Source organism: Convolutriloba macropyga, chromosome 1 (genome assembly GCF_964194025.1).
Source record: "Convolutriloba macropyga chromosome 1, txConMacr16.3, whole genome shotgun sequence".
Taxonomy (NCBI): domain Eukaryota; kingdom Metazoa; phylum Xenacoelomorpha; order Acoela; family Convolutidae; genus Convolutriloba; species Convolutriloba macropyga.
The window spans coordinates 73,339,849-73,360,253 of NC_134468.1; the positions used below are offsets into that span (position 1 = coordinate 73,339,849).

General features: G+C 36.6%; 1 protein-coding gene across 1 annotated transcript in view; it reads right to left on the reverse strand.

The window, feature by feature from the left end:
* Positions 1 to 2,227: 2,227 nt before the first annotated feature.
* Positions 2,228 to 20,405, reverse strand: part of LOC142342446 (uncharacterized) — a 54,923-nt gene continuing 36,745 nt past the window's right edge. Inside the window, exons 5-8 of the mRNA XM_075393775.1 lie at positions 15,249 to 15,405; positions 14,416 to 14,700; positions 11,410 to 11,473; positions 2,228 to 4,006 (exon numbers count right to left, since the gene is read on the reverse strand). Of these exons, the coding sequence (XP_075249890.1) occupies positions 3,825 to 4,006; positions 11,410 to 11,473; positions 14,416 to 14,700; positions 15,249 to 15,405 (688 nt within the window). The 3' untranslated portion in view covers positions 2,228 to 3,824. The remainder of the gene's footprint in view (positions 4,007 to 11,409; positions 11,474 to 14,415; positions 14,701 to 15,248; positions 15,406 to 20,405) is intronic.

The window sequence follows — 20,405 nt, forward strand, 5'->3', positions numbered from 1 at the left end:
GGGCAACAGTGCGGTGGGGGGTTGGGCAATAGGGTGGTCACCAGTGGGGTTGACTTCAACATCTAAGAACCGCCCTTCACGCCATAAGTATAAGTATAAGTCTCCAAAACACTTTGAGCTGAAACAGAGCTGAAAAGCTCTAAGAGCACTTAATGCCCGCTGGGCGCTACCTGTTTATCCCGTTTTTGAGGACGAAAAGTCAAAAGCGTCAGACGAAAAATCGGTCAAGCGAAAAATTGCATAAAAAAGACCGACAGGACTAATATAATTGCTACAAACTTCGTTTGAGAGCAATTAAACATAACCGACTAACGTCGGGCGACTTGCTCTCAAACAACCGACGAGCGGCTGGTTTCGTCAGCAGCTAGCCACGGTTTAGTTACCTCAGGGCACTACATCTTTATCCCGTTTCTGAAAACGAAAGTCAAATGAGTCAGACGAAAAATCGGCCAAGCAAAAATTTGCATAAAAGACAAACTTGGTTATAAAATTTGCTACAAATTGCTCTTAAGAGCAATTAACAATGGTTTCCTAAAAAGTGCCTGTTATATCAGTTATGATAAAAAACATTTCAACAATAATTAATTGATAATTAGGATCAGTGATGATGACATTACGCAAAGAAGACGATGACATTACGCAAGACATTAATATCTTAAGAACCAATTCATTGTCACAAGAGACTATCCGGTATCACTGTTTCAAGCCAGAAAAAGTTTCACAGGATCATAAAGATCCATACACTTGGAACATACAAATTTCTAATAATTTGAAAAGTTCAAATTTTATCCAAAAATTGCTAAAACTGGAGTCAAAGAAAATGTTGATCACCATCCCATTAACTCTAGAAACTATGCAACAGCTTATTATCAAACCTTGTAAGACCTTCGAGGGCCTCTGTTGCCGAGAAAAAATCAAAAACATGAAAAAATGCATATGTTTTTAAAAATTGCTTAAATTCGTGATATTAAAATCTTGAAGAGCATTCCATTACATCTCTAAACTATGCAGTAATTTATTAACAAAGCCTAGAGGAATTTTCGACGCCCTTGAGGCTAGAGAAACCTTAAAAAACGACAAAATTTTTCAAATAACGTTAAAAAAATTGCAGTTTTACAAAAATAAAATCGCTATAACTTGTGATATTGAAAAGATGACAATTAATCCATATTCGACAAAAAATTTTCCAGTAACTTATTATCAAACCCTGACAGGCTTTCTGACCTTTGAGCTTCAAAAAATCTGAATAATAAGTATAAATGTCAAAAAAATGGGAAAAAATGGCAAAATATGAAAAATATGCTAAAATTCGTAATGTTAAAATCTTGCAAGACATTCCACTTTTTCTAAAAATATTTCAGTAACCTATTTTCAAACCTTAGAGGAGGTTCCTTGGCTCTTGGGTCTAAAAATCTAAAAAACTACAAAAAATTTCAAAACTTGAAAAAAAAGCAAGTTTCATCAAAGTTGAAAAGCTATTCCATGACCATTAAAAATTTGTCCGTAACTTATTATCAAAACCCTTAAGATGTTTTCTGGCTCTGGAAAGACCTAAGGAAAAACATGTCAAAAATTTTTCAAAATTGCACGTGTTAAAAAATTGCTAAAATTTGTGATGTTAAAATGTTGAAACTATTCCATTACCACTAGAAACAATGCAGTAACCTATTACCAAAGAGGAGGTTCTTTGACACCTAGGACTGATAAAAATCAAAAAATGTCAAAAAGTTTTCAAAAAGCTTGAAAAAAATAGCAAAATTAAAAATTTGCGTTTTTAGCAAGCGGTTGTTCGTCAGTATCTAGCCACGGAGGGGTGGGGCAATGGGGGGGGGGGGGGTCACCAGTGGGTGTGTCTTCAACCAAATTTTGCGGAACAGTGAATTTCTTAAACAAAACCTTGAAAGTTAATTCTTAAAGTTCCACTGGAACTCTGGAACTCACAGGTCAGTTTAATCTATCCATTTTAATATGAAAACATTGAATACTTTTTTCTGTAAGTTAGTGGATGACAGGGGTCAGATCATTTTGTGCGGTCGCATATAAACGAGCCTTAGTCCTTGCCCTACTACATGTTTGGACTTTCATTTTGGGACCCGCTGAATTAAGCATTGGAATATCATCCACGTATCCTGTAGTATTCAATAGGGGCGCTTATCTTTTATGGTCTGCCACAATCAGTATGGTTCGATTAATTTGCCTGATAACTGCTTCTTCTGTGAATACTTGATAGAGTACAAAAATAAATTAAAAAGTAAAACAAAATCAGTGATACGGAGTAGGACACAACTTAAAACAAAATATCAGTAGTCAAATAATCTGGATGGTAGAGAGAGGCTAACATTACACAAGGTAGAACACATCTAGTCGCACTAATCAAATACTTCTGATGCTTCTACGGGTATCATTGACACGCACACATACAAACCAACAAATTCATATCAATTTTATTGCTAAATTTCTGCACTGCGCTGCTGTTGCTAAATATCAATGTGATATTTCCAGAACTATAGTTGTCCACAAAGCATGATAAATTAAAATTCTCGTTACACAAATCCGGTCATTATTAGCCACTGGAAAAATCACAATTTTGGCATAGCTTAATTGATAACAAATCTGAGCAAACTGAGGACGAGGTGGTAGTAATTAAAATATGGTAAAAGCCTATTGTAACAAAGATAATCTTTCTAAATAAGTACGTGTACACTCATTAGCATTATTCAATTACTCCTCCATTCTAAGTTAGCATTCCACTGACTCATACCAAGCTCTAACTGGGGTTATGACAAAAGATCCAAAGACTGAAAACCGAAAGCAAAAAGTTGGGACAATTCAGCGATTTTTATTTGTGAATCGAAAAGGGCATAATTACATTAAAAAAAACACGCGATTGCTGAGCATAACTCACTCGTTTTTGAATAATCATATCGGAGTCCCGCGGGCTACCGAGGGATGCCCACATTAGCTGATCTCATGTTAACAAATTATTAAATAACGTCATAACGTTGGCAATGAGAATATGTACGGTTACTGTTTACAGTCTATCTACTATTCCAATTCATGTAAAATAATTTACTTTCGATCAAATGTCCTTTCGATTTTCTGTCCGCCCCCCGCTCTAACTCATTAACGAGCTATGTTTCTAAGCTCATCGATTCAAACAGCTGCCATCTCAATATTAAATACAAAATAACCTACAACACAAAAGGCAAAAAAGCGCTGGAAAGAGCCAGCGGAAAGAGTGAGCCATAAAGATGGCCGCCCACATTTTGGTTAATTTGAATTAATTTTGAATCATGTTGCGTCTACAGCAAGATCAACACAACATTCAAACAGTCAATTGTACGTATCACACACAAACTGTTGCTGTAGTTGTTCTATTAAAGAATGAAATCAAAAGTTGGAAATATATAAAGGACAAAATGTTTGGTTAAGAGTCGAAGCGGCCACAAAGCACTTCCCCAAAAATAATTGACATAATATCAACAAAACAACATAGAGAATTATTATTGAGAAAATGAACAGTTGAAAACTGAGTTTGAATTGAAAATGAAAACGAGTTTTAATGTCAAATGTCAAGAGTAACATCGCAAACTTTAAAACTACAGTCGCGAATTCTCAAAACATTATCATTGGTAAGTTTGAACACGAGAGCTGAAGAAAAACAGACTGAAAGAGGCTGAAAACAACATTGCATAACTTTTTCAAGTCAACATGTGAACGATTTGCTTTGCGTCATGAAGGTCAAGGGCTTTGAGGTCAATTGGCATCGGGGAGAAAAAGAGTTGATCAAGGTTAGAATAGCAGGAAGGAATCCATCCCACTTCTCAGACCAGGAGGGACTTGACCATGTCTTTAATCTCTGCCTTCCTCTTGGAGAGGTTCACATCTGGGTACTTCTCGTATACAGTTGTGAGGACTTGCTTCATAGTGATTGATTCGAGGTCAGCCTTGCCAATGATGTCTTTTAACACCTTTTTCAGCTCCTTGTTGCTCGGCTCACCACCTTCTGAAAATTCTTCATATCTTAATTGAATAAATATTTACCGTTTTTCGAAAAACGTTGGATTGAAAGCAAGCTTTCCACCCTTCCCGAAAACAATTAAATGCGCAAATAATTGTTTAAAACGTTTAATAATTGTTTCTGTCCAGATTATTTGAGAAGAATACAAAACATTGCCTCAAAAGCAGCAAAACAGACCTACATGCGAAATCATCTTCACCGCTAAGAGACCATTAAAAGCCCTATTATATCTTCAAAAACGAATATTACCTATTGCGATTCACGTAAATTAAATTAATCACATCATGTCTCAATACAAAACATATAGCCGCAAATAGCTGACAAATAGACTTGTTTAGAACTGCTTTGATGGCGTCACAGAGGCGATAAATTAAACCTAACGACTTCTTTTGACGTTGAAAAAAAGTTTAGAGTACCTTACGTCACCTTAATCCTGGTGTTAAAAGTCGGATAATGATGTAAGTCAATAATGATTAAAAAATCATCACGGAGTTCAACTAAATCGTACTTGTAACAAATGTAACAAGAGACGTCACACGCATCAAAACTGTCACAGAGCAGCATAAAAAGATGCTGTTTTTAGGTTTCTGACGTGAACAAATGTAAAAAGAAAAATGAGCGTTAGACAACGAAACAAACTACATAGTAGTCACAGCCATGAATTACATTTCAAAAGAATTTTCATAGGAAAAACTAAAAACTGGACATCTAAATGAATAAAAATAGACTTTGAATACCACTTAGAAGACAGCAGAATCCAAGAACTTGAGATAACAAAATCAAATTGCCCCACGTGATTGAACAGACTAATGTCGGATGATTTGCTCTCGAACGACATGCGGGGGCACTTATTTAGGGGTGTAGCTTTAAAAATTTTTTATGGTAGGAAAATATTCGACCTCATAGTATTCAATCCCGCGACCCCCAAGGTAGTAGTCTGACATCTTCACCATTCAGCTACAACGGCTTTAATCCTCAACCGCTCACAAGCACTATAACATTAGCAACAATGAGAGTAATTGAGATCACTCAAAAATGAAATTTTGGATAAAAAAGACCAACACGTTTACAATAAATGCTTCTAGACGTTCGTAATAATTGATTCAAAGTTCGCTTGAGAGCAAATAAAAAAACCACTCTCAAAAAAGCTATTTTTGTTGAAACACCAGTTTCGTGAGTCATCTCAAATTTGACTACAAAACATCTCAAATTTGACTACAAAATCTCATCTCAAATTTGACTACAAAACCACGAGAATGTATTCCCAGGTCTTAAAAAACAGAGCCTAATGAATCCAAAGTCGGCTCCAGAAAATCTGCTCAAACCAATGATATATTGAGTATCTACTAGAACAACGCTGTTAGTCAGAAAAAATCCTCGGTCAAATAAAATTTTAAAAATACACACCAACAATTAAATTACAGAAAATGGAGAAATTAAATTTGTTGTTCAAATAAGAAAAATAAAGAAGTCGAATAGCTTTCTTTCATACAATTGAGAGTATCACAAGGCTAGCACAATAATACACAAACCCTAATTAGCCCAGTTACATTTCTTTACAGAAAAAATTGCTGCCATCAAAACTGTAACCAATTGGTAACAAATTATACATGTAAAAAAAAGTCTAAATCCCATTAAAATCCTGTGGGCAAAAAATGCAGAGGTAGCCCAAAATCTGCGAAAAAGACGAATAACATCCAAATTAGTATAAATTTTCGAGGATTTAACCGAGGGCAGAAAACTATCAAGCCGCCAACCCAACCATTACTATTAGAACTCTAAGAACCGCCCTTGATACCATGAACTTATGTCTCCCAAACAGATTCGGTGAGTCATATACTGAGTATAATAGCCGAAAGGCTCTAAGAGAACAAAATGCACTCCGGAAGTTATCTGGTTTTTCCGTTTCTGAGGACAAAAAGTAAAAAGGGTCAGGCAAAAGAATTCCATAAAAGAAGACCGCATGACTAATATAATTGCCAGAAACCTCGTTTGAGATCAATTGCAAATCTCAAAACATATCTGGCAAATTCCTAGAAAACAGCCAACGTTGACGCACGTAGAAGTTCTTTCACGCATTGAATTACGGAATGTAGAGAATAGGGTCAAAGTCGAAAGAGTAAAATTAAAAAAGAACGAGATAAACCGATACAGCCTGCTCATAAAGTCATAGTGCTTTAGGTTATAAAGTCCATTAGAGCGATTGCTATTTATATTAAGCTTAATAGCTTTCAGATTAGAAGCTGAATTAAGTATAGTTTTAAAATCTAAGTGAAAAAAGGTGAATTTCTAAGTTTCAGAAAGTGTTCTATTTTGGTGTGCAGTTTCAGTTAAATTCTGAAACTAAACTTAAATCAGCTTCTAAAGTGAAAGCTATTACGCTTATTACAGCTAGCAATCGCTATAAATATTTTAATAACCTAAAGCACTACGACTTAATGACCAGTTTTTATCGGTTTATCTTGTTTCTTTTAATTTTGCTCTTTTGACACTCACCATATTCACTACATGCCGTAATTCAATGCCAAAGAATTTAAAATACATTTAGTTGAAGCAATGAGGTAAGTCACGAGCGAAACGTGAAAATCGTGACTTATGTGAAACGAAAAACGTAAAGCGAAATAATAAAACATAGCAGGACACGTTCTGACACAATTCAAATAACGTTCATTGACAAAACAAAAGACGACCTGGAATGGAAAAAAAATTGGATGGATTTGAAGGACGCGTGTGGGGGTCAAACTCTAAGAACCGCCCTTAACGCTAAGTATACGTCTCCAAAAGTTTCTTTGAATCGAATACTTGGAGCTAGTTAGCTGAAAGGCTCTAAGAGAACTTAATGCCCTCTGATCGCTACTTTTTGATTCCGTTTTTGAGGCCGAAAAGTCAAATTGATCAGATCAAAAATTGTTCATGAACAAAATTGCAAAAAAGAACACACAACTAATATAATTTATTGCTCTCAAACAAAATTTGTTGCAATTATATTCTGTGCTTTTCCATGCAATTTTAAGATTCAATGATTTTTGATCTGACCAATTTGACTTTTCGTCCTCAAAACGGAATGAACAGGTACCGCCCAAAGGGCCTTAAGTTCTCTTAGCCCTTTATCACACTAGCTCCAAGTGTGCGATTCACAGAAACTTTTGAACTTAATGTGAGGGGCGGTTCGTAGAGTTTGAACCCACCTTCCCCCCCCCCCCCCACCTTCCACTCCCATGCGGTTTTTGTTTATTCCAGGTCTAGTCTTTTGTTTAGTCAATGAACGTTATTTGAATTGTGTCAGAACGTCTCCGGCTATGTTTTATTAACTCGCGTTTCCGTTTTTCGTTTCACACAAGCCACAATTTTTACGTTTCGCTCCTGAATTACCTCTGTTTCAACTAAATGTATTTTAAATTCTTTCACGCATTGAATTACGGAATGTAGTGAATATGGTCAATGTCAAAAGAAACAAGATAAACCGATAAAACTTGGTCATTAAGTCATAGTGATTTAGGTTATATAGTTCATTATAGCGATTGATAGCTGTATTAAGCGTTATAGCTTTCAGTTTAGAAGCTGAATTAAGTAGTTTCAGAATTTAACTGAAACTGCAAACCAAAATAGAACACTTTTTGAAACTTAGAAATTCACCAATTTTTTTCAGTTAGATTTTACTATACTTAAAACTATACTTAATTCAGCTTCTATACTGAAATCTATTAAACTTAATATAAATAGCAATCGCTCTAATGAACTCTATAACCTAAAGCACTATGACTTCATGACCAGGCTGTATCAGTTTATCTCGTTTCACTCAATTTTGCTCTTTCGGCATTGACCCTATTCACTACAATCCGTAACTCAATGAGTGAAAGAATCTAAAATACCGTTAGTTGAAACAGTGAGTGAGGTAAGTCTCACTCGTGAAAATCGTGACTTATATAAAACGAAAAACGGTAAAGCGAATTAATAAAACATAGCCGGAGACGTTCTGACACAATTCAAATAACGTTCATTGACTAAACAAAAGACTAGACCTGGAATGGGCAAACATACCCGGCAGATTGCCGGAAAATAGCCGCCGTTGATTCCAATAAGCATGATTGGGATTGAAAGAATAGAAGATATTGAAAAAAAAAGATTTTTGTACAAAAACACTTTTTAAGTCCGATTTATTTTGATGGCATTTCGTAGTTGAACATAACGTACTTCTGTTTCTTAGAGAGAGGCTACAGGGGCTACTATCAATACCAATAAGCATTAGAGATGGTAACTAAGACTTATAGGAACGACGTTCAAATAGCGGGCATCTAAAATTGGGCTTTATGGGTTTATCCCGTTTCTACTTCTGACTTCAATTTTTTATACTGACTCTGTTCATTTTGAATTGCTTTGCTGAGCAACTGATGTTCAAAATCACTTTTAGCAGAATGAGAGAAGAGAGAAACTAGCCTAGAGAAATCAAAAAGATATCACGCGAAATGTTGAAAAAGCGGCAAAATGAGGTAAAGCGAAACATTTTTTTATTCGCCGAAGTAAAAAAAATAGAAGCGCTATAATAGCCGGCTGAGAAGATGAGGGCGGCTATTAAAAACTGTTGGGCCTGGAGGGTGTGGGGGAGGGGGGTCAAACTCTAAGAACCGCCCTTCACACTATACTATAAGTATACGTCTCCAAAAGTTTCTGTGAATCGCATACTTGGAGCTAGTGAGCTGAAAGGCTCTAAGAGAACTTAATGCCCTCTGGGCGCTACTTGTTGATTCCGTTTTTGAGGACAATTCAAATCACTCAAAATATTAAAAAGCCAAGCGTGAAAAAGTCACTCAAAAAGTGAAATCGACTGTTAAAGAAAACAGTCAAGCGGTTTTGCATAAAAAGACACATGTTTACAAAAATTGCACCATACTTCGTTCGAGAGCAATTTAAAAAATCGATCACGCCAATGAACAAAAATACTGGCTTTGAGTGAAGGAGACTGAATCGCATGAAGTGCGTAAAAAATAGCATGAATGAATGAATGAACCATCTAACATTAACGTAAGAAAAATCTTGACGACGAAGTAGAACACCAGAAGGTCAATAACAGACCCAGCTGTCGATTTTCGGCTATAAATAACCTACTGCCTGCCTTAATTGACAATTCTCAAAAAAGGCTTGTACTAACGATAAACCACTTTTTGCTCGACTTTTCTCACTCTGCTGCAAAACAACCCATTTCCACCTCAATAAATTAATTTTATCTCCAAATCTTTTCCAGACGTGATCAAAATCACCACTCAAAAAGCACGCGGACTGCATTGTATTCACTTAACTTCACTTAACAGTTAACCTAGGGAGGGGGAGCCTAAATGGGACTAAGAAGTTCAATTGTGGGCTTCAAATAACCACATTAGAGGTTAACATATACCACTATTAAGATTTGAAGTAAAAAATGGCACCAGTTTCGGCGCACTTTTCAGTTGACTTTTATTATCAAATTGCCACCAATTGAATTCAGCTGCTTAAAATTGTGATTGAGAGAGAATTTTAGATCACGCGAAACGCAAAAAGTCAAGGGCGTAAAAGTCACTCGAAAAGTCAAAATTGTCAAGCGAAAATTTTGTATAAAAAAAGACACACGTTTACAATAATTGCTATGAACTTCGTTAAAGAGCAATTAAAAATTGCACAAAAGACCAACGGGACTAATATAATTGTTAAAAACTTCTTTACAGAGCACATTAAAATTGCTTCAAACTTCAATCGAGAGCAATAAAATATCACAGCTGAATTCCTTCACATCAGAGTTCAACAAATTGATCAAATTTGTCGTCCAGCTTCTAGTCTGCTTCAAAACAAAATCAAAATAGTTTACAAAAGCAAGCTGTCCCAGCTCAACTAACTCATTCGTCAAAGATATCAACTTACTCTTAATTATTTATAGCAAAACCTAGAAATGGACAAAAACACAAGCTTTTGGAAAGACAAGCTTTTGCTAGTACCCTCTAGGCTTATCGGTTTAATATTAATTGCTCGTCCTAGGCAAATGTACTTGAAAAATTTTAATGCACTACATAGCATCCAATTTGCATGCGGAGCAGCAAAGCCTACTGAAGTGTCCAAAAAATCAATAACAAAACATACCCGGCAGATTGCCGGAAAATAGCCGCCGTTGATTCCAATAAGCATGATTGGGATTGAACGAATAGAATATATTGAAAAAAAAAGATTTTTGTAAAAAAATATTTTTTAAGTCCGATTTATTTTGATGGCATTTCGTAGTTGAACATACTTCTGTTTCTTAGAGAGAGAGGCTACAGGGGCTACTATCAACACCAATAAGCATTAGAGGTGGTAACTAAGACTTATAGGAACGACGTTCAAATAGCGGGCATCTAAAATTGGGCTTTATGGGTTTATCCCGTTTCTATTTCTGACTTCAATTTTTTATACCGACTCTGTTCATTTTGAATTGCTTTGCTCAGCAACTGATGTTCAAATTCATTTTTAGCAGAATGAGAGAAGAGAGAAACTAACCTAGAGAAGTCAAAAAGATTTCACGCAAAATGTCGAAAAAGCGGCAAAATGGTAAAGCGAAAAAAAGTTTGACGAAGTAAAAAAAAATACGAGCGCAATAATAGCCGGCTGAGAAGATGAGGGCGGCTATTAATAATAACAAACTAAAAAGACATCTGCAGAAGCAAACTATGTTGAAGCAAAAAACGCTATCGAACTTTGCGGAATAATGATATCTTCTGAAGACGTTGAGTCAGATTACTACTGCACATGGCTAAAACTAATTAGAGAGTGCTCAACAAAATATAAAATGTTTCACTTTTAGATCAAACACGACACCAGGCCAATTTTTCTGCAATTAAAATTAAAGAACCCCGGGGTACGATTTCATCGGTCACTAAAACTTCGAGGCAGCGAGCTTAGTTTGAAAGATTGAACTTAGAGTTAAAGAAGTGAAAGTATAATTTTTGTCTTAAACTCAGTGTCCTATAGGACACTAAGTTTATGACATAAAATTAGACTTTCATTTCTTGCATTAACCCGCTATAAATAATCGGCTGCTTCGCTATCAGAGACGCAGAAGTTTGCGCAAGCGCCATCGTGTCAGGGCACTAAGTCCATCGGGCGACTAAGATTTTGTTCTAACAATAGATTACTCTTTCAGTGTCCAAATAAAAACTTTAACCGCGCAATGGCTTCACTCAACCATAAATACATATAATTCAGTGATATTTTACAGCTTGAGAGCATCGTAAACTCCCGAACAGAGTTAAGATAACAATATTTCCAAAGTTCGAAGCCCCGATATTTTTTGGTGCGTTTTGTGTCATGGTATCCCAATTTTACACCTGGTCAGCCCTTCTCCCACATTTGAATCAAACAAAAGTATTTCAACCAATCTTACAAACCTTTTGATTTGGGAGCTTTTTCTTTCTTCTTTGCACTTGAAGGGCTCTTCGGCTCTGCTGTCTTCTAAAATAATGAAAACAATGATAATTTAAATAGTCAACATCACCGAGTAACTTTGAATAAATTGCTCTAACAACCGGCCTGCTTTGGTTTAGTCAACTTAACCTAAGGAAAGCTAAGATGTGCTTAAAGGGGCAGGACTGTGTGAGATAACAAAATTGAGGTTCCTTTCGAAAAACAAATTGAAATGCGCCTTTATATAAACATACCCGCAGATTGCCGGAAAAGAGCCGCCGTTGATTCCAATAAGCATGATTGGGATTGAAAGAATAGATATTGAAAAAAAAGGTTTTGGAAAAAAACATTTTTTAAGTCCAATTTATTTTGATGGCATTTCGTAGTTGACCATACTTCTGTTTCTTAGAGAGAGGCTAGAGGGGCTACTATCAAAACCAATAAGGATAAGAGATGGTAACTAAAACTTATAGGAACGACGTTCAAATAGCGGGCATCTAAAATTGGGCTTTATGGGTTTATCCCGTTTCTATATCTGACTTCAATTTTTTATTCTGACTCTGTTCATTTTGAATTGCTTTGCTGAGCAACTGATGTTCAAATTGACTTTCAGCAGAATGAGAGAAGAGAGAAACTAGCCTAGAGAAGTCAAAAAGATTTCACGCAAAATGTCGAAAAAGCTGCAAAATGGTAAAGCGAAAAAAAAGTTTGACGAAGTAAAAAAAACATAGCAGGACAAGTCCTGACACACAATTCAAAGAATTTTCATTGACTAAACAGAAAACTAGACCAAGAACGGACTATGAATGGATTGGGAAAACCATTTCGAAAAAAAATCCGAACCAAAAAATCAAAAACACTGTAAAAATCAAAGTGAAATTGCCGCATGTGAACAAAAATTCACTAGCGAGAAAGCGAATTTTTGTTCAAACACCATTTTCTCACTCTACTTTAAATTTAGAACGAAAAAGTTTCACGCCACAAAACCACTCGCTTTTTCGCTCCACTTCCTGTTTCGGCGTGACCAAAATCACTACTCCAATTTGACTTCAAAAATCATGAAAATGTGTGAACAGATCTTAAAAAAAAACATAGCCGGAAGAATTCCGGAAACGACTCGAAGGAAAAAACGAACGCCCCTAACAAACATAAAACTTACTCTACTGATTGACCACAATAACTAACATAATGCTTATCCTACTGAATAACACTTGTCACTTTAAAACAAAAAAAAAACAATGAAAAAATAACTGACCAGAAAAGACGATAAAGCACGTGATAAAAATTTTACATTGAGTTGCAAGTTTAAAAACAACTTTTGGCAAAAACCCGTGAAATAGGTTAAGTTTAATTTTGTTGAAACACTGCTATTTGAGACAAAAACCAAACACAAATTTCAAGTAGAATAAACGTAGGTAAAAGAAAGGAAAGGAAAAACAAAACCAAAATCATTTTCTGTAAAAAAACAAAAAAATTGGCCACAAATAATGAATCAAATACCATTATGCTGAAATCAAATCATTATTTCAAAAAACTTTTAATGCTACATCTGGTCAAGTGTCCACCAATCCGAATCATTGTTTATTTATATGAGTAAAAACGAAGAACGAAAAAAATAGAACAAAAGTTAGTGTTTAAGAAAAGTTTGGGATATTTGTCATTGAAAAGTGCACTAAATATATTTCAACAAAACCTCTAGAAAAGCTCCTATCAAAAACTAGACCATTAAATACTAGCAAGACGCAGACAATCAGAAGAACTCAGCAAAAATTCCAAAAAAAAGCACGAAGCGGAACTCTTCATAAAAGTTACTCAATTATCTTCAACAAAATGATTCAAAACTGAAATCAAAATCATCAACATGCATCAAGGACAACTAATTTGGACTATAGGCATCCCCAAATGCTATAAAAAATTGAAGAACAAAGGGCATTTAAAAAAATTGAAAAAAATCATAGAAAAAATTGAGCTTTTTTTCAATTTCACGGGAGCACATAGACCCAAAAAACGTTAATTGGAGTGAATTAGTACTGGAAGACTTCGAAAACAATAGGAAAGTCGAATAGGCTGAAAAAATTTTCTAAGTTTAGAAAAAAAAACGAACAGCAAAAAATTAAGAAAAATAATTCAAAATTTTTCAGTTTATTGTCATTTTTCTAAACAAAAAAATTGTTTCCAACCTAAGAGAATGTAATCACTTGGTATCTAAAAACTCAGTTACTAACATGCGTCTATTCAAAGCCATTACAAAGCATTATAACAAAACAAAACGCAAAAAATTGCTTAAATTCGCCTAAAATTCAGCAAAATAGCTGAAAAACCAGCAAAATGGCATAAAAATCTTATTAATGACCAAAAACTTGCGAATCACTATTAAAACAACCCTAAGCATCACACAATATCATAATCAGACCTCTAAACCAAAAAATAACAAAAAAACGGTTTTAAAAAGCCGCATGTGAACAAAAAAATTTCGCTCGCTTAGAGAAAATTTTTTCACACATCAATTTATCGCTCTCTCAAAAACAGCGGTATGAACAAAAACCACTCTCTTTTCGCTCCACTCTTCAATTTTGTTCAGCACAAAAACCACTCCAAATTTTTTCACGCGTTTCATTTCCCGCTTTAAAAATCACTCCAATAAAATTGATTAAAAAAAAAGGACTTCTCCAATACTCCTCTTCGAGTCGTAAAAAAAAGACAGCGCCCCAATACAATTCAAATTCTTTGAATTGTAAAAAACGAGCGCAATAATAGCCGGCTGAGAAGATGAGGGCGGGTATTAATGAAACAATATTTCGGCGAATTGCATTTAAGGCCTAGTAATGTACAGTGGGAGAAACACAGCGACTTGATGCCTTTGGACGTTCGTTTATACCGTTGAAAAGTATCACTCGGACAAAACACCGATTAACTATCAAGCGAAAAATCTGCAACAAATTTGTTTGACAGCATTTAACCTGTGACCTGAATTTCGTTAAATGGAGTACCTTGGCGGAGTCGGTCTTTGGTTTCTTAGCTTTCGCGGGGGAAGACTCTCCGTCGGCTTTCCTCTTTTTACCACTTGTGGAGGGTGTACTTTTAGAAGCCCCGCCTGCAGGAGGTGTGCTTTTCTTGTCACCACCCTCGTCGTCACTCGAGTCAGAGGAAAGGTCAACATCGGAGACAATGGAGTCATCTCCTCCCTCTCCGCCTCCCGATTTTTCCTTTTTGCTTTTCTTTTTCTTTTGTTCACTATCGCCATCCTCGCCACTGGTCTTCTTTTTAGGGGTGGGCTAAAACGGAATATTTTTAATGAGTCGGCAACTGAAATGCTTGCATATAGTAATTATTATCAACATTAAATTATGAATTCATGTGATATAATACAACTTCCACCGACAATATTCCTTCATCTGTAAAACATTGGGAAAGGATCCATTAATTTCAATTTATTTGATTCATAAACATTACTTCTTAGCGCATTAGTAACGATGCTTGTTGTATGACAGACCATTCTGAAATGCTGAATTGAGTCCAAGAGAAGACCAAGTTAAGGCCATCTTGAAGTTTTCACTTCATCCGGTTATCTTTAAGCACCCATGTCCTATTTCAGGATAAATGTGAAAGATCATAGATAAAAACCCCAGTAGAAACTGATCGACCTAGCCTTTTGCACACGTTGCAATTTCGTCTATTTATAAACGCACGCAATTATTGAATTGAAAAATCCCGACTACTGCTTGTGAGACTCGAAATTAGTAGTTTCACTCTGTAGCCCTTCTTGAAAACAAGGTGCGCCGAAAAGCATGAGTCAAGAGTATTTTTAAAAACAAAAACTCACTTTGGGTGGTTTGTTTGGTTTCCCTGGCATTCCGTGATCTTTTGGACACCGGATAAAGTCGAGTAGTTTCATCTTGAGTTCCTCCATGGACTCTTGTGTCTTAGCATAAGGAATGCCCAACCATTTCAAGAAGTCGTACACAGTTGGTTTGTAAAGTCTAAAATAAATTGATAAAGCAATGTTTCACAATTGTTGACGCAATTTCTAACGCGCTTAAATCCCTATTACAAGCGGAAAACATAGCTATCAGATGGCCAGAAAATAGCCCTGATTGCTTTGAAAATCTCTCATAAAAACACACCAAAAGAGGATTCTCTTTATTCAATGCCGAGCTGTTATATTTTGAATAAGTATATGTATAACTTATTGCTACTTCCACTAGCTGACCCCATATAACCTTGAAAGAGAGTGCCACACACTAAATTGACCTTATCTCATTGAACTAAAGTACACAGAAGTCATATTGATTGTGAGAAAAGTCATTTTTTGAGAGTGAGGTAAATCACATGAGACCAAAACTTAATCACGTGAATGGACAAAAACACTTGTTCACCTAAGAAAAATCACGTCACACCCTCAATTCTGACGAAACTGCATGAAGGAAAAAGCAAAGCAAAACAAAATTAAGCCCGAAGAAATACGGTCAGACGTTCTCAAACAATATCGTTAATGCAGCCGAAACCATTAACTTTTGTCAGATAACAATTGTCTTTGTCTCGCCTAAGTTAACTACAATGTTTGTTTAAAGTATGCAATAAGACAAATAATTTCCTCACAGACAAATTGAGAGAAAGACAATCAATTTGTCAAATTAAAATCTACAAACAAAATGACAGAAAAATCGCCAAAATCTTGACACTGCAAAATTTGTTTTCTCTTAAACATCTTTGGTTCCGCTGAAAAAGCGGTGGAAAAAATTTAGGTCTCAAGAAAACAATAATTTTATGTTTTGCATCACAGCACTTGAAAAAGTTTCACATTCTTCTTGTTATTTAAAATTATGTTAGAGACAAAAGTAAAACTATTCCAAAATCTAAATTCAGGAAGACAAGGCACATTGACTAAATCTGAAAGGCAAAAGGCATTTTATTACCCAACCATAGCCCCGTGAAACTTTGCAGAAAACAAGTATTAGCCTTAAGTATTACCAGTAACTGCCAAAATCGGATTAAAATGAGTCCAAACTTATAAAATATAACACCTCACGAAACACCAGGCTCTCGATGCAGCGACGATCAACAACAAATACACAAAACCAAACTACAAGCAGGCAAATTGACAAAAAAGGCTAAACATAACCGACTAACGTCGGGCGAATTGCTCTCAGGCGACCGGTTGGCTTTGTCAGTAGCTAGCCACGGTTTCGTGAGGCTAACTTTAGCTTAATTCAAGGGGCGTGAGGTGAGCGCAGCGGGGTGCACCGCAGCGGGGGAGGAGGAGGGAACAGCCCCTCACACCATAAGTATCCAAAACAGTTTCTGTTAATTGCATTCCTTGAGACAATTGCATAAAACATGATTGCATGAAACATGATTAATATATTTGCTACAAAGTGCGCTTGAGAGCAATTAACAATTTCTTAAAAAGAGCTAGTTGCGTCATTTATGATAAAACATTTCAACTATAAATCAGCGTTAATAATGATAATACATGATGATAGCACGCCACATAACAGCAGCTGAAGTGCGGCATCAACAAAAAAAGTTAAGGAAAGAGAGAGAGAGAGAACGAGATAGAGAGTGAGATATAAAACGTGAAAGCGAAAGAGGAGGAAAGAAACCCTAACTAACAGAGAGAGAGAGAGCAAGGAATATTTTCCATGATGTGACTCGACAATGAAACTTTGTTTTCTAGCCTTAATAGTAATTAAATCAAATAAAAAAAAACTGATAAGTGCAAAACTTCAAAGAAAACTTTCCAGAATTTTTTCTCTGGAGTTCTGGACCATATTTGTCACTGGATTTCTCTCAAGTAAACCATCTGCATGACTTAAAAAGATTCGTTGCCCAGTAACGATCGTTAAACTCAGAAAAGAACAAAAACTCAAAAAATTTGAAATCAATCTCAAATTTTAACATAATCTGGCCAAAAATCAAGACATTAATAATCTTCAAAACCAATTACCATTTCATTCTCACGAGACTATCCAGTATTCCTATTTTAAGGTTAGAATTTGAAAAGAAAACTAAATTTTTATCAAAAAATTGCTAAAAGTGGAGTCATTAAAATATTAATAACCAGTCCATTAATTCGAGAAACTATGCAACAGCTTATTATTAAACCTTCGAGGACTAGAAACTATGTAGTAACCTGTTATCATAACCTAGAGGAGTTGCCGTGGCTGTTGAGGCTGGAGATACCAAAAAAATCAAAACTGAAATAATTGCAACTTTTATCAAAAAATTGCTAAAATTTGTGATAAAAAATTGAGAACTAACCCTTGGCCAAAAAATTTTTTTCAGTAACTTATTATCAAACCCTGACAGAGGCTGAAAAAACCAGAGTAATGACAATAATGTCAAATAAATTGCAAGTTTTGTTTCTGGCAATCTTACAAGGCAATTTAAAATTTTTCAGTAACTTTTAAGTACCTTAAGGTTTTCTGGCCCATGGGTCTGGAAAGACTTGAATAATGAATAGATGTCAAAAAAATTGAAAAAAATGCATGTTTTGTCACAAAAATGCCAAAATTCGTAATGTTGAAACCAATCCATTACCACTAGAAACTATGCGGTAACCAATAACAAACCCTAGAGGAGGTTCTTTGACACCAAGGGCCGAGAGAAAGGACAAAAATTTTCAATGAGCTAAAAAAATTGCTAAAATTAGTATAATTTCGCGTGTTTTTAGGAACCGGTTGTTCGTGAGCAGCTAGCCACGGGGAGGGCGGGGGGTGCACTGAAGGGCTGATATGGGGTGGGGGGCAACAGCGCGGGGGGTCAACAGTGGGGTGGGGGGGGGGGTCCTCAACCACGACGAACCGCCCTTCACACCATAATTATACGACAACAAAACAGTTTAAGCTGAAACAGAGCTGAAAGGCTCTAAGAGCAATTAATGCCCGCTGGTCGAAAAGCTTCAGACGAAAAATCGGTCCAGCGAACAATTGCATAAAAAAGACCGACAGGACTATAATTGCTACAAACTTCGTTTGAGAGCAATTAAAAACGGTAATATATATGCTCCATTCTCTCAAAACCACTTTTCGAAGTCAAAAATTTACTCAACGCAGCGCATGAATTACACAATTGTCTCTCTGTCTCAAAAAAAAGTTCACACTGCAATTTTACACATTCGCTTATATATCAATACGCCGAATGAACAAGAAGTATTTCCGGTTTAAAACCAATACTCCTCATCAGGTCGTAAAAAACCATGAGAAGGCCAATTAAAAGCCCCTGCTACCGCTTTGTGGCTATTAATAAACATAACCGACAAAACGTCGGAAAAACTGATCTCGAACGACTAGTGGGAGCTCTAATGAATTGCAGCCTGCTTCAGTCGGGGTGGGGGGGGGGAGGGGAGGGAGTCTAAATGGGACTACGAAGTTCAATACTGCGCTTCAAATAACCACATTAGAGGTTAACATAGGCAGTGTGTGTGTGTGTGTTTCGCTCATCTGAGCAGGAACTTCTTGAGCTGTGGGTTCCCATCTCCCTTAAGTCCCTCTGTCGCAGTTGTGGGTTCAGTAGCAGTAGTCGTTCTTTGGTTGCAGTAGTTGTGGTCTTATTCATTTGGTGGCATGTCGCAGTTTTGATTGTCTTGCTCGTTGGGTTCAGGAGGCACTTTTGAGGAGCTCGCGAAGTAGATTGGAATAGTGGTGGTCTTGCTTCTTGGTCTGTCTTTGCAATCTTGGCGGAACTCGCTGAGGTCGAAGTCAGTGTACCGGGTGGTCTTTGCTTGAATGACGGCATCGGCTACAATTTGGGTGGTGGTTGCGAGGATTTCAGGGAGGTCTCTCACAGTTAGGAGCCGGTTTGCTGACAGCTCATCTTGGTATTTGCTACAGCCCTTGTAGCTGGCAGCGTGGTTTCCATTGCAGTTGGCGCATTTCGGGTTATCTCGGGGGACAGTGCATTCGGCTAGTTTGTGATTACCTCCACATCTGATGCATCTGGATTCTTGGCTGCAGGCATTGGCCTTGTGACCGAAGCCTTGGCACCGATAGCACTGGATCACCACATCACGTCTGAGAGGAGAGGAGAAGAGGGCTGGGCTTGTCTTGACTCCTCGCATCGGTGATGGGTGAGCCCGATCATCAGGCCGCGGTCTATCAGAAGGGTCTTCGTGGTTTCGCATCTTGTGAAGGCTCTCACTAGTCGGGTTGGGGCTTGGGTAGCTCGGCTTCTGATTCGCACTAGGCTCATCTTCGCCGGGTAGGTCTTGTTGATTGCTGCTTTGACCTCGTCCAGGTTCTTGTCCAGCCCAACTCCAACTATCACAAAGCTCTGGTCCTTAGCGTACTTGTTGCTATGGGTGGAGGACAAAGCTTCCGGACGCGCGCTTTGGATAGCGGAGAGGGCCTTCATGTACAGGGTGTCACTTGGCTTTGGCCTCTTTGCAGCTGGCGTTGAAATTGCTTCTTGTTGCATTTTGCTAGAAATTTGCTGTTGGGTTTGTAGAGGTTAACATAGGCAGTATTAAGATTTAAAGTAAAAAATGGCACCAGTTTCGGTGCACTTTTCATTTGACTTTTAGTATGAAATTGCCGCCAATTGAGTTCAGCTGCTTGAAATTGTGATTGAGAGCGAATTTTAGCAAAACGCAAAAAGTCAAGGGCGTGAAAGTCATTCGAAAAGTCAAAATTGTCAAGCAAAAATTTTGCACAAAAAACATAGCCGCTAGAATACCGGAAACGACTCGAATCATCAAGCATTATAATCTCTAATCTAACCTTATCGAAATCAGAACATCAAAATAGACAAGAGAAAAAAAAACAAAAGTAGCCCAACAAACCACATTAAAGTGTTTTAAAAATGCCGACAATTTTTTAGGTCCAGTTGATACCGTTTCTGAAGATTGAAAGTCAACTTAAATCGAGCGAATAAAGAAATTTCCAGAATGTTCTCGCTAAGAAGTTAAAATGGCCCAGCGAAAATTTTGCATTTAAAAAAGATAAACACACCTTTACACTAATTGCTTTAAACTTCGTTCGAG